Below are 14,249 nucleotides of genomic sequence, written 5' to 3'. Positions count from 1 at the left end.
GTTTTTTTTGTTTTTTTTTGGGGGGGGGGGGGGTGATTTCTAATGGGTACAGTGTTGCATGCCCGCGCAATTGTCATTCATATGTGTGACAGCGCTGACAGTTGGCCTTGGCAGAAATGGGGTGAAAGTGCCCTGTATTGAAGTGGTTAAAACAGTTATAGTTCCATCATTCACATACAGAAATAGAAGGGACAATGTTAACTAAACTGTGAGTGTGTTTAGTATCGCTTAATAACATTAACATACAGAGACCATGCAGAGAGTTTGGCTAAACTTTTTTTATTGAATGAAATCTATTACAGATAATTCCATCAGTGAAGAAACTTGCAGTGCAGAGTGGCTGCCTGTACTCATCTGCTGAAATTTTAAGGATGGAAAGGATCATACTGGATAAACTGCAATGGGATTTGTACACCGCCACACCAGTCGACTTCCTGAACATTGTAAGGATAGCAAAATGATTGGTGCATAATGTAAACAAGAGAAGTGTATGCACAAGCATGTTACAGAGCATCTGGACTGGGGGAGCCTATTGTCACTGACCTGTATGAACCCAAAAACTTTTTTGCTTTTATTTATTTTTTAATCAATGGAAAAAAAACTATTCTTTCACTTTAAAACTCTAAACAATGTTGCAAAAATATTTTACTCTTATAATTTTTTTTTTTTTTTTCTCGTTTCAACAACACTGTACATAGAAAGCTGTTTTTGATACATTGTACACCTGTCACCAAAAACCTCCCCTTTTTAACAAAATTGAAGCTCATCAGTCTGGCACTTATCACATGAGCATAAAAGGACAAAGCGTGCCCATTTTAATTTCTCTGCTGGAAATGCGTTCTAGCAGAAAAAATTGATTTGTTCGTTTAATTATTACTATAATATTAAGGCAAAAACTGTATGGTACAGGGACATAACTAAACCTTTTCACACAACAAAACAAATTTACACGCATTGTCTGCTGTTGGTTATTAATTCTCAACAGCAGAACCAAATACAGACTACTTATCCAGCCTCTAGAGGAAGATTACCCTGATGCATCTAATCATAAAGCTTTTGCTCAAGCGATCCCAAACCCTGTATGTTTGTATATGCACTACAATTTCCCTAGGAGTTGTAGTTTTTAAAGAGATCTCCAGACAAGACAGACTTTGTGTTTTTGTTATGGTATGTAGTTCATACCTGCACCCCCCCCCCCCCCCCCCCCCCCCGGCCATTGGCCCAGACTCCAAATACTATGACTACATTATCTGCTTGTTTTTTTTTAACTTGACAAGCAGGTAGTTCTACAGCACATAATAAAATAAAAGGTGCACACACTTTGCTATATGGTATACTTGATGGCAATCTTGCCTGGAGTTCTTTATATACCTAATACTGGCATAGTGGCATCGTTTTAGCTCTCATTGGCCACAGTAATGCAGCTTTTTCTTGCTAATTGTTTGGCAATCATATTGTTTACACTGCACTAATTGTGTTTTTATTTTTTATTTTATCTTTATGGGAAGACTGCAGAATTGCTGAGCTTGCAATTACTATTCTGCTGCCAGTATTTTAACAGATTGATTAAAAAATCTAACGTGGTGCAGGTCTTGATACACTCACAAAACAAGTATTCACATTTTTAGGTAATGGGGGGGTGGGACTGCGGTTGCTTGCTTGAAATAGAAGCGAAGATTGCTCAAGTAGCCAAGGAACAAAACGCACAAATATAGCTTGGTTGTGTTCTTGGGGAACACATTGTTACATTCAGTTATAAGCTCAATAGTCCGACGTATAAATACAGCATGTACTGACGCACAAAGAAATGGCCACTACTCAGCCTTTCTGATGTCCAACTGTTTCTTCTTTGTCACGTTTTGGTCAACAAAAGTGAAAGATGGAGACAATTGACCTTGATATGAGACTTTTATATATATATATTTTTTTTTCTTTACTGCAGTTTCATGCCATGGTGATGTTCAGCTGGCCTCATCTCTTCGGCAGCTTCTCTCAAATGAATCCTTCTCGCCACGTGGCATTCTTAACCAGGCAGCTGCAGCACTGCATGGCATGCCACCAGTTACTGCAGTTTAGGGGTTCTACGCTGGCCTTGGCAATTATCGCCTTGGAGTTGGAGAGGATGACGGCTGACTGGTTCCCTGTTATGGCTGACCTGATGAAGAAAACAAAAGTAATCATAATACATTTTAATATTGTTTTTCCTTTTTTTTTTTTTTTTTATTCCTAGATTTCCTGGCCAAAGAGAAGTAATTTTAGTCTTGTAGAGTATTCACGCTAAAATTTGTCACCACTAAATATCTTTCGTGTCTAAATTTTAATTGAAACTCCCTATAATATGACTGAAGCAAATGGTGACAAAATTCTATAGAGCTGTCATAGGCAGTGTAACAGTTGATATGTGAGGGCAGACGTTAGCAGGAGCACATCTGCTGAGCAAGTAAACGATGCACTGGCCCCAATGGAGGAAAAAAAATGTTATTCCTTCACAGTGGCGTCACTATGGTTGGTGTTACCCGGTGCAGAAAAAAATAAATAAAAATGGTGTCGTCCCCACTCTACTAACTATAGATCCACCCCCCTCCCTCAGTATAAACCTCCCCCCCTCAGCGCAGACACCCCTTCAGTGCAGACCCCTCCATCAGTACAGACACCCCCACCTCAGTGCAGACATCCCCCCCCCCAGCAGTACAGACACCCCTCTTACATCAGAACAGCAGACGCGCACACACCCCCACCCACACAGCAGTGTGTATCCCTTCAGCTCGGGCTCCTCCTCCTCTGTGGATGTAAATAGAGGAGGGGGAGATGTCTTTGTACCGCTCCACTGAGGGACACAGCAGCAGCGCGAGACACAGGGCAGCGGGCGGGGTTAGCGGTGCTGCTTCCCACGAGTGTCACCCCTCTGGCGGGTGTCATCTGGGTGCGGCCCGCACCCGCCTAGCAACGCCACTGTTCCTTCAGATTATTCCCTGCACACTGGAGCACTTGGGTGCTCAGTATAATGCATAAAGAGAAGCCAAATCAAGATCAGGTGTCCGCTCCATTAACCATTTGCTGACCAGCTCACACAGTAATACTGCAGCAGGTCGGCTCTCTCCAAAGTACCTGTACGTCAGTCCATGCAGGGAGGATAGCGGGCGAATGCCTGGCGACCCGCGGTGAGAGGCAAAACAAAGAATTGCCTGTAAACAAGACGTTCTGCCAGATGACATGACAGCTCTTCTGTTCCCAATGATCCGGAACAGTTATCTGTCATGTTTCAGTAACCACCCCCCCTACAGTTAGAACACACTTAACCCTTTGCTTGCCCCCTAATGTTACCCCTTCCCTGCCAGTTTAATTTTTAAACTGATCAGTGCTATAAAATGCTGCGATCAATGTAGTAATGTCTCTGGTCCCCAAAAAGTGTAATTTGGGGTCAGATTCGCAGATCGCCTCCATTACCAGTAAAAACAATTAAAGTCTTTATTACTAAATCTATCCCATAGTTTGTAGGTGTAGTAATTTTTGCGCAAGCTTGCTCCCCTGCTAAGTGTCCGACCTCCTGTGTTCAGAATGCAGCAGGCCAGCTGCTCAACACCAAACCTGGAAGCAAGTGGCGATCACTGGACTAGCAGCTGCAGTACAAGCTTGAGCAATGTAACTATGTATAAAATATCCATGCCTGAAATGTTATCTTTTAAAGGAAATCAAGCAAGTTGGTATGTTAGCCAGGCAATCTTGCATTTTAAAGATGGCAATAGTAGCTTGTTTCTAGAAGTTCTGTTTTGTTAAAATTCAATTGGTGGTTCAGACAGTTGTGGGCTAATCTAAAAAGGTTGTCGTAAAATGAGATGTTTAAAATGATGCATTATAACCACTTGGCAAGTTCTGAAAGATTTTTGTATGCATACACTATAAATGTTTTTTATAGAAATACAAGGGGACTGTGTTGCCGTTTTTAGACTGAAATGTTCGTGTTTAGTTTGCTAATAATCTCTTTGTAATGGGATAAAATAAAGCCATTTCTTCTTGCAGGTTGACGGCACCAATTTCATTCATTGTAAGGAACTAGTTGACCAATGCCTTGAAGCCCCATCCAATCCTGTCTACATATTAATCTCGGCTAATAAAGGTACAAACTCTGACCAGGAGCGATTTTCTTGCTGCATTCCTTCAAGCTATTGTCAACCAGTCACCCGCATAGGCATGACAAAATCTCCGTCCAACACCTCTGGCAATGAGTTTGCTCAGGAAAGTGTAATGGAGACAGATGACTTTTATGATGGCTTTCAATATCTTTATAATGAAGACCGTATTCCAGACACTGAAGAAATCGCCAAGGTCCTTGTAGATGCCAAGTCACAATTGGAGGAAAAAGGCAGTGGGCAGTGCCCCCTGTTACAGCCACCACAAACAATCTAGTAGGTGTTCGCTGTAAGATCACTGCCAAAAGCTACTGGAGGTTGTCCGAGTAATTCCAGAGCAATACATTTTGTAGTCTTGCCAAAAATGCATTTGTTCAATCTAATACAAACCAAATTTAAAGTGCAGGAAAGATCTAAAGGAAACCTGTCATTACTGAAATATGTAGGCTGTTCCTTGCTTCTGAAACGTTGTCTGTCACATCAGTGCTTTGGCTTCAGCACTTTCCAAGACCTTGAGCAAGTATGAAGAGTTGGCGTTCTATCACTTGCTACATTCTTTATTTTAATTTTTTTTTGGATCTGTGACTCAAATATTACATGCAGATCACAATGAGGCTAGCAATGGCATCCTACGCGTTTCTTTTTGTAACAGGTGTAGTTTTAACGGTTCTAGTATGTTACAAATGTTCATGCTGTATTGTATTTTTTTTTTTTTTTTTTTTTTTTTTTTTTATCAATGAATGCTGTATTGGTGACTTTTTATATATCTATATTTCCTAAACGCCAGACCTTTTGTGAAAGAACGGGTCTTGCCTAGGACAACCAGATTCTTGTTTTGAATGGGAAATGTGGGAGAAGGAATTTCTGGTGGAATTGTGGGACCTGTGCTCTCGTTACAATTTAGCCTGAATACACAAAGCTTTACAACAAGGATAAGTATTTTTACAACCATGTGACTGTCATTTGCAAACCTCATTACACTCCGCTGGAAGAAAAAAAATTTGTGTTGACTTTGTGAATTGATCCTTTTTGACAGTTCTGTGTGCCAACATGAATCTCTGGGGTTGATTTGCTAAAACTAGAGCTTCAAGGTTTTGTTTTTTTGTGAAAGCTTAATTGAATAAACTGAAGTTAGAAGCTGGCTACCATAAAGAGCTGCATCAGATTTTGCACTCTCCAGTTTTAGTAAATCCACCCCTCTGTGATAGTTTACCTTTACCAGAAATTACTATAGAGGTAAGGGCTATTTGTAGTTGAAGACTGTGTAGCGAAATAATGCCCTTGCTATAGGTGTAGGCCATTTCTGTACCTCCATAAAGCCTGACTGGAATACTTCTAGGATGTTGCTCTTGCTGTGCACCTCCATAATCACAGGCGTGCGCTTTCTCCTGTGATGGGAGTGAGCAGTAATGAGGCCTCCTTGCAATGTCCTAACATCCTGAGAGTATTCCAGTCAGGCTTCAGGAGGTATGTAAATTGCCTACACTTATAGCAAGGGCATTATTCAACTTTAGCCTGACTTTTACAGGTTTTTATTTTTATTTTTTTGCTAGACATCCCTTATCTGCATAGGCAGTTTTTTGGTAAAGGTGAACTAACCCTTTAATGTGTGATAGCACAGTTGGGTGTAACCTACTGATAATGTGAGTGTCGCGTGTAGTTGCTCAGTGACGGTGAGCACTTGCAAGCCATGTTGACAACAGATCCATTGTATATCTGTTTTTTTGTTTTTTAACCTTCATAAAATAAATGAGCCTCTTTTCTTCCATCTTAGAAAGGAAGGTGCTTGTTGGAAAGAGAACTTGTGATAATCTTTGATCATCCCAGACCAATCTCCACATTCATGGCTAGTCCAACCTATTGTTCCTGGGACAGTACAATCACATACATGTTTAATACATCCAGATACAACAGGCCCAGCCCTTTCTTTGCCTGTAATATAATGTGACAGACCAAAAGTAACTTCCAGGACTCAATAGTCATTGTCAGCTGAGGTCTTCCTATTGCTACCACTTGTGCTTTCCAGGCAGCTTGGCTCTAAAGCTAACATACAATACTCAGGGGTTTCATCGTTTTTTGCATTTCCAGTTTTCTGTGAAGCACAGGAAAGATCTACATAAAACCTTTCATAACAGTTTTGTGTCCGTTATCATCTGTGTGTGTGTTTTTTGATTTATAACAGAAAACAAATGTCAGCACCTTGTGTTAGGATTCGCACTGTATAGTTGTGTTTTTTTATATTTTTGAGTCAAAAGCATTCTAGTGTTACGCAGTTATGATTAAGGTTTATCACTTTTAATTAAGCAGGCAGTCTAATGCTTGCAATAAGTCCATCAATGGTTTTTTGTTTTGTTTTTATATAAATTGCGTTTGTTCTTTTATAATGCTTTTTTTTTTTTAAATCTATCTCTCGCTTATATTTTTTATTTTTTTATTTGTACTTGCCATATAATGGGCTTGCACATTTTTATTGTTTGGGGCAGCTAATGATTTACACTTATTTTTTTTTTTTCCCCTAAATATTGTGAAAAGTGAATTCTGTGCGTTAGTTCAAACAGATTTATCCAATTATTATTTTAGGATGCTTCATTAAAGCAGAGACGGTCTGCAAAAAGCTGTGAATACAGTTCAAAATCCTTTTATAAGTTTTCTAAGTGTTTGGAGCTGTACAAGTTGGCAGTTAAGCTCATGTGTTTCCTATTGGAATTTACAAGGCAGCGCAAAGTGATGTGACCGTAGCAAATCAGTCAACTGCTCTTTGCACCGGTTATTGATCCTTCTTTTTTTTTTTTTTTTTTTTTTTTAATGTATTTATTTTTAAAAGTACTTTCACGTGCCTGAATTTATATATAACTACACTTGTTTCTGACTGTGAACTTTTTTTTTTTTTTTTTTTTCCCCATTTTGTATATTTGTTTTTTTGTTTCATTGAATAAAACTTTTTTTGTTTGAAAAATGTACTCTTACCTATGTTTCTATTTTACTGTGTGTGCTGGACGCCAAAGCCGGGGAGGGCAGTGGGTCCAGCAAGGGGCCAGTGTCCCCCATGGCCTGGAGGAGAGGTTCTTCTCTGGCAAGGAGCCTCCCGGTACAGTGTAGGTATCCCGGAACTCCTCATGCTTCCCCTTCCATCCCTGTCTAGTACAGGGGTGAGGAAGGAACCGGAGCTCAGTCTAGGCTGCGAAAGGGATAAAGGACGTCTGCTCATGTCGGTACCAGTGGTGCTGAGCAGGGCTGGTGGATGTCTTGGGAGGTGGAATTCCCATAAGGAATGCTGAAGTCTCCTGTGTCTGGACATAGCGTTCCGGCCGGGTGGAGTAAGATGGTGACACTTCCGGTTCCAGACACTGTAGAGGAAGAGGCCACAGGTGGTGAGTCCTCTCCCCTTTGCATGATGAAGTAAGAGGCACAGGAAAGACCATAAAGACTATTTAACGTTTTGGAACTTGTCTTCTTGTCTTGTCTCCCTAGAACCTAGTGGCTCTCCTTGGGGGGCTCACAAGGCTAAGGGTTAAAAAAAAAAAACAGTCCTCCCAGGTCAAAAAGGTGTGGGAACTGGAACGAAAAACCCCCACAAGACCACGCAAAACTTTTTTGTTATAGGTGCATACACAAACTGCAAGGAAATCTCACAAGTTATGAAGGATTTCCTTGCGGTACAGTCGGAGATGCTCTCTACTCTCCAGTCTCTCAGGACAGGTATAGCACCTAGGGAAGTACCGAGGACAATTCAGAGACCCTGTCCTCTAGAGAAGACTCCTCTTCCCAGGAAGGTACCTCTAACAGGGGTCAGAAACACTCAGAGACCCCCATCCTCTGTCACTTCGGGAGTTGGAGGACCCAGAGGAATCAGGAAGATTCATTAGAGGAGGGGGAAAACTCAGATTCTGAGAGCCAGGATAGTGACAGTCCTAGAGCTAGTAGTCATCTCTTCCCCCTTGGAGGACATGGGGCATTTACTGAGAGCAATATATGCTTCAGAAAATATTCCAGAGCCTCCGGTGCAGGTGACAGCCCGGGATAGGATGTACAGGGGATTGGGTAAGCCTCAGTCCAGGGTATTACTGATACATCAGGTTCTAAAGGAAGTGATTTTGGGGGAGTGGAAGGACCCGGAAAGAAAGGTCCTTAAACTCAAAACTTGGAAGAGAAGATTTCCCTTTTGGGGAGGAAGAAGAGCAGAAACTCTTAAACTCCCGAGTTTGACAGGGCTGCGTCTCGGGTTTCTAAGAAATCAAATTTTGTCTTTTGAAGACTCGGGTAACCTAAAAGACCAGATGGATAGAAGGGCTGACACTTGAGAAGAGCATGGGATGCCAATGCGACAGCCATGGCTCCTGCCTGGGCATCAGCATGCGTGGCAAGAAATGTGGATGCATGGTTAGGCAGGCTCTTTGATAAGGTCTTTAAAGTGAGCAAGTCTTCGGAAGTCAGATTCCCTAGAGATTGAGTAAGGCAGTGGCATATTTAGCTGATGCGGCAGTGGAAACTGTCAGGTGCATGGCTAAATCTGCGGCCCTCCTTAACTCTGCAAGAAGGGCCGTCTGGGTCAAACATGGGAAAGGGACTATATGACCAGATCACGACCCTGTGGGTCATGATCCCTGCCCCAGCTGCTGGACCGTCGAAAGAAGTTCATTCCCAGCCATCCACATGCCCAGCGGTCGAATGCTAGCTTGGCTAAATTGCTAGCACTTCAACTGCTGCCCTTTCAGTTGGTAGACTCGGCCCCCTTTCGTGAGTTTGTGCAATGTGCGGTTCCTCAGTGGCATGTCCCCAAATGCCACTTTTTCTCACTGAAGACGATTCTGGCTCTCTACCGGCATGTGGAAGGCAATGTCCTTGCCTCGCTGAACAGGGCGGTCAGCAGTAAGATGCATATTACCGCTGACTCATGGTCCAGCAGACATGGACAGGGACAACCTTTCTTTCACGGCCCATTGGGTCACTCTTCTGGCAGCTGGGAAGGATGCAGGACAAGGTGCAGTAGTGTTGGAGGTTGTTCCACCACTCCTCCAAAATGCTACTACTGGTTGAGACACACCTCTCTCCTCCACCCCCTCCTCTTCTTCTTCCTCCATAGCCTCTTCCAGTGCTCTGTCCTCGGAACCAGCGGTGCTCCGTAGGCGTTCAAGGGGCTACGCAAGTACGCAGGCAAAAAGATTCTATGCCGTGCTTGCTCTGGTTTGTTTGGGGGACAGGAGCCACGCTGGGGCAGATATTTTTTCAGCTCTGCAGGGGCAGGCCGAGAGGTGGTTGACGCCACGCCAGCTTAAGCCAGGAATGGTGGTTTGCGACAATGGCACCAACCTCCTCTCTGCCCTCCGACAGGGACAACTGACCCATGTGCCCTGTGTGGCTCACGTCCTTAACCTGGTGGTGCAGTGGTTCTTGGGCAGGTACCCGGCTTTCAGGATGTCCTGAGGCAGGCCAGGAAACTCTGTGCATTTCCGCTGATCATTTAATGCCAGTACTCGGCTGGCTGAGCTCCAAAAGGAGTTGAACCTGCCCAAGAACCGCCTTATATGTGATATGACCACCAGGTGGAACTCATAGTTGGCCATGCTGCAGCGGCTACACACGCAGCAGAGGACCATCAATAAGTACTTGTGCGACTACGGCGACAGGGTCAGGGGAGCCCAGTTTTTTTCTCAGCATGCCAGTGGGGCATGATCAGGGATGCATGCACTGTCCTGTCACCATTTGAGGAGGCTACGAGGATGGTGAGCAGTAACAGTGCATGCATCAGTGACACTGCACCTCTTGTCCACTTGTTGGAGCATACGCTGCATGGAATAATGGACAGGGCACTTGAGGCAGAACAGAGGCAGAAAGAGGAGGACTTCCTTGCCTCTCAAGGCCCCCTTTATCCAGACAGTGTTCCTGTTGTTCCAACCATCACAGAGGAGGAGGAGGCTTGTGTCAGCATGGAGGGGGAGCCTGGCACTCAGCATCAGCAGTCTTTTAGGGATGATTTACAGTCCCAAGAAACACGTGGACTTGTACGTGGCTGGGAGGAGGTGGCTACGGATCATGTTGGCCTTAGTGAGAGAGAGGACTCCGGACCGAATGCCTCAGCTAACCTACGCTGCATGGCCTCCCTGATCCTGCAAAGCCTGTGCCAGGATCCTCATTCTTTGGATCAAGGAGAGGGACCATTACTGACTGGCCACTCTCCTTGATCCATGGTACAAGGGTAAGGTTGAGGACCTTATCTTGCCGTCGCAGGGGGAGCAGAGGATGAGACCTCTCCGGGAGGCCTTGCAGAAAGGTCTGTGCAACGCGTTCCCAGAGACTGGGAGGTTACAAACTCCTGGTCCTGGACAACGTGTTGCTGAGGCTTCGGTCAGTCACAGAAGGAGCGGTGGAGAAGGTGGCCATCTGGCCGATGCGTTCAGACAATTTTTTAGGCCGCAGCCCCAAGGTATGATCGGTTCCAGCAACCATCGCCAGCGTCCGATTCACATGGTGCAGGAATCCCTAGGGGCAAGGTCAGACTTGGACACCTTTCCCACCAAAAATCCTCTGGGTTACTGGGTCTTGAGGGTGGATCACTGGTCAGAGCTTGCACAGTATGCAATTGAGCTATTGGCCTGTCCTACATCCAGCGTTCTTTCGGAACGCACCTTCGCTGCTACTGGAGGCTTTGTAACCGATCACAGGGTGCGCCTGTCCACAGACTCAGTTGATCGACTGACCTTCAGAAAGATGAATCCGTCTTGGATCACCACCAGCTACCAAGCACCTGGAGCTGATGTAACAATACCGGAAAATTGTATACTCGCCTTTCCATAATTTTCCTTTCCTGTCGCATCTTCATGGCAGCATACACTCTGGGTTGTGACTCCACCCCCACAACCTGATAGGACCACATACCTATAAGATGAAGATAAGCCCCCGCCCCGGTATTCTCTGTATATACGAATCACCTTTTGTGGGTGGGATATTGTATGCTGCCATGAAGATGCGACAGGAAAGGAAAATTACGAAAAGATAAGTATACAATTTTCCCGGTTTCCTGACGCATCATGGCAGCATACACTCTGGGGGATTAACTCGCAGACTGGGTGGGAGATTCAAAGGTAAACGTTTATTAGCAAGGAATAGAAGAGTTTACTTGAATAATGGACTTTCCCAATTCTACTGTTGATAGCCGAGCTGAGTCCACCATGTAGTGAGAGATAAAGGTGTTCCTGGTGGACCAAGTGGCCGCTCTGCAGATGGTTTCTGCTGAGACCCTACAATACGCTGCCCAGGAGTTGGCCACTGCTCTGGTGGAATGAGCCCTAAGGTCTTCAGGAATTTGCAGCTCACTCAGCAAGTAGGCCTTTTTAATGATCTTCACCATCCAGCAGGCAATGGTTCGGGCCGACGCTGCTTGACCTCTCCTAAGGCTGTAGGGAATGATGAAGATGTTCTCTGATTTTCTAAAGCCCCGTACACACGAGCGGACTTTTCAACATCCAAAGTCCGACGGACTGATTCCGTCAGACTATTCGATCGTGTGTGGGCTGCAACGGACTTTTGACTCGCCAAAGTCTGAAGGACTTTAGAATATGGAACATGCTTCAAATTTTTCCGAAGGAACTCCGCCGGACCCGGTCCCTTCGAAAAATTCGCTCGTGTGTATGCTATTCCGACGGACTAAAACCGACGCTAGGGCAGCTATTGGCTACTGGCTATGAACTTCCTTATTCGAATCCAGTCGTACGTCATCACGTTCGAATCCGTCGGAGTTTAGTGTGATTGTGTGTGGCCAAGTCCGCTCAGCCGAAAAGTCCGTCAGAACTCTGTCGGAACTCCGGCTGAACTCCTTCGGAAGTCTGTCGGACATAAGTCCTCTCGTGTGTACGGGGCTTGAAGGATTCGGACACGGAAAGATATTTTATGATGTTGCTCCTTAACACAGACCAGGGCGACCCTCATCTTCTGGATGTAAAGAGCTGGCAAGTTGATTTCCTGGTTAAAGTGAAAAGAGGATGCCACCTTTGAAATAAAGCGATCCAAGGGTCTTAGAACTACCCTGTCCGGATGGATGATCAGATACGGCTCCTTAATCAGTAATGCTTGCATCTCTGAAGCTCTCTTCGCTGATGTGATTGCGACCAGGAAGGCGACTTTTAGTGTCAGGTGCCAGGGGGAGATGTTTTCCAGTGGAAAAAGGGTTCTTTGGATAGTACCTCTAAGACGACTGATAGGTCCCATGTTGGAAAGGAAGGCTTCCTAGGTGGTCTTATTTTAAGACCGGCCTTCTGAAATTGCATAACAAGGGGATTGTGAGCCCATTTAACCCCTGTCAGGGCGGATAGAGCTGACACCTGAACTTTCAGAGTACTAGAGCTAAGACCTTTGTCTAAGCCTGATTGCAGGAACTCTAGGATCAGAAGAGCTGAAAGGGAGGACAGATCCCGGCCAAGGTCCTGAGAGATGACAACAAACTTCTCCCAGACCCTGCGGTAGGTGCAGTTGGTAAGTTTTCTGGCCTGGAGCAGGGTATCAACTACCTTCTGGGAGCAGCCCTGACCTAGATACCTAGCCCTTTCTGCCTCCAAGCCATCAAGTGCAGCCTCCCCGGATCTGGATGTAGTAGCTGGCCCTGGGAGAGCAAGTCGACTGAAGGGGAAGAGCAAGAGGGTCTGCCGTGCTCAGTTGTAGGAGGGTGGTGAACCATGGCCTCCTGGGCCAAAAGGGAATCACCGCTATCACCAATGCTGTTGCTCTCTTGAGCCTTAAGAGAAATCTCGCTATCAGGGGAGTCGGAGGGAAAATATACCCGAGATGGAAGTTCCAGGGATGCTGGAGGCAATCTGTCCCCTCCGCTGAGTGAAAGGGAAACCTCGACAGGAACCTTCGGCACTTGGAGTTTGCCGGAGTCGCAGCAAGGTCTATGTTTGGTTGACCCCAGGTCTGGCAGATGAGGGAGAAGGCCTGAGGGCTCAGGGACCACTCGTTGTTGGAGGCGAACTCCCTGCTGAGTGTGTCGGCTAAGATGTTCTCGACCCCCGGAATGTAAGTCGCCCTCAGGTCTGACAGGTTCAACTGTGCCCATTCTATCACAGGGAGAACTTCCTGCATCATGGAGGGACTCCTGATCCCCCCTGTCTGTTTATGTAGGCGACAGCAACCTTGTTGTCCATCCTTAAGAGGACCTGCTTCCCCCTTTAAAAGGGAGCTGAAGGCCAGGAGGGCCGCCCTCATCTCCAGCACGTTCGATACCGAATCCCGTACTTCGAAAGGCCAACTGCCCTGCGCTGCATGGGACTGGTAGTGTGGGCTCCCCAACCTTCTAGACTGGCGGCCGTGGTCACTAACTCCTGAGGAGGGATGACTATGTGTTTGCAATTGTTTAAGTTGTGGGGACGAGTTCACCAATGCAATGAGCGCCTGACTGTCTCCGAGATCCGGATCGTCTGGGTCATGGATGAACCATCCCACTGATGTAGGAAGGAGTTCTGCAGAGGTCTGGTGTGCCACTGAGCCCAACGGACCATAGAAATGGTCACTGATAGGGAGCCTAGAAGGCTGAGGCATACTCTGGCCGACAGGGATCTTGCTAAAATGGCCTTCACCTTCTGGACCAACAGGGAAGACTTCTCCGGCTCCTAAGAAGATCATTCTCTGGGTGGGCCGAGTCTGGCTCTTCCCCCAGTTTATCAGCCATCCCAGATTCTGCAGAGTGGAGACGAGGATCTTCTGATGTAACATAGACTCCCAGCTGTCTGAGAGGAGGAGAATATCGTCCAGATAATGGTGGACTCGCAGCCCCCTCTCCCTCAGATGCGCGATAACGGGAAGAAGGACCTTTGTAAAGGTCCTGGGAGCCGTAGAAATTCCAAACGGAAGACTTCAGAACTGAAAGTGTCTGTGGTTTAGCGAAAAACAGAGGAACTTTTGGAGTTCTGGATGGATAGGTAGATGGAGGTGAGGTAGGCGTCCTGTAGATCTATGGAGAGCATCCAGTCCCCCATATTTATGGCCTGGAGGATAGACTGGAGGCTCTCCATTTTGAATGCTTCTACCCGGATAGAGCGGTTTATTCTTTAGATCCAGGACCGGACGTAGGTCCCACGATTTCTTTTTTTTTTACTAGAAATAGAGGGGAATAGAACCCAGACCTCC

General features: G+C 45.7%; 2 protein-coding genes across 3 annotated transcripts in view; one reads left to right on the top strand and one right to left on the bottom strand.

Moving 5' to 3' along the window:
* The window catches only part of CCNI2 (cyclin I family member 2), a 43,212-nt gene extending 36,948 nt beyond the window's left edge, over positions 1 to 6,264 (top strand). The window contains exons 5-6 of the mRNA XM_077473229.1: positions 303 to 443; positions 4,021 to 6,264. Coding sequence (XP_077329355.1) covers positions 303 to 443; positions 4,021 to 4,407 — 528 coding nt within the window. The 3' untranslated portion in view covers positions 4,408 to 6,264. The remainder of the gene's footprint in view (positions 1 to 302; positions 444 to 4,020) is intronic.
* The window catches only part of SEPTIN8 (septin 8), a 201,171-nt gene continuing 187,185 nt past the window's right edge, over positions 264 to 14,249 (bottom strand). For both annotated transcript variants that reach the window (XM_077473227.1, XM_077473226.1), the window contains exon 10: positions 264 to 2,155. In XM_077473227.1, the coding sequence (XP_077329353.1) occupies positions 1,993 to 2,155 (163 nt within the window). In that variant the 3' untranslated portion in view covers positions 264 to 1,992. The remainder of the gene's footprint in view (positions 2,156 to 14,249) is intronic.

Source organism: Lithobates pipiens, unplaced genomic scaffold (assembly GCF_037356315.1).
Source record: "Lithobates pipiens isolate NorthernLeopardFrog02 unplaced genomic scaffold, aLitPip1_a1.2 Scaffold_8, whole genome shotgun sequence".
Lineage (NCBI taxonomy): Eukaryota > Metazoa > Chordata > Amphibia > Anura > Ranidae > Lithobates > Lithobates pipiens.
The sequence above is the reverse complement of the archived record's forward strand: the minus strand, read 5'-3'. Positions and strand labels throughout refer to the sequence as shown.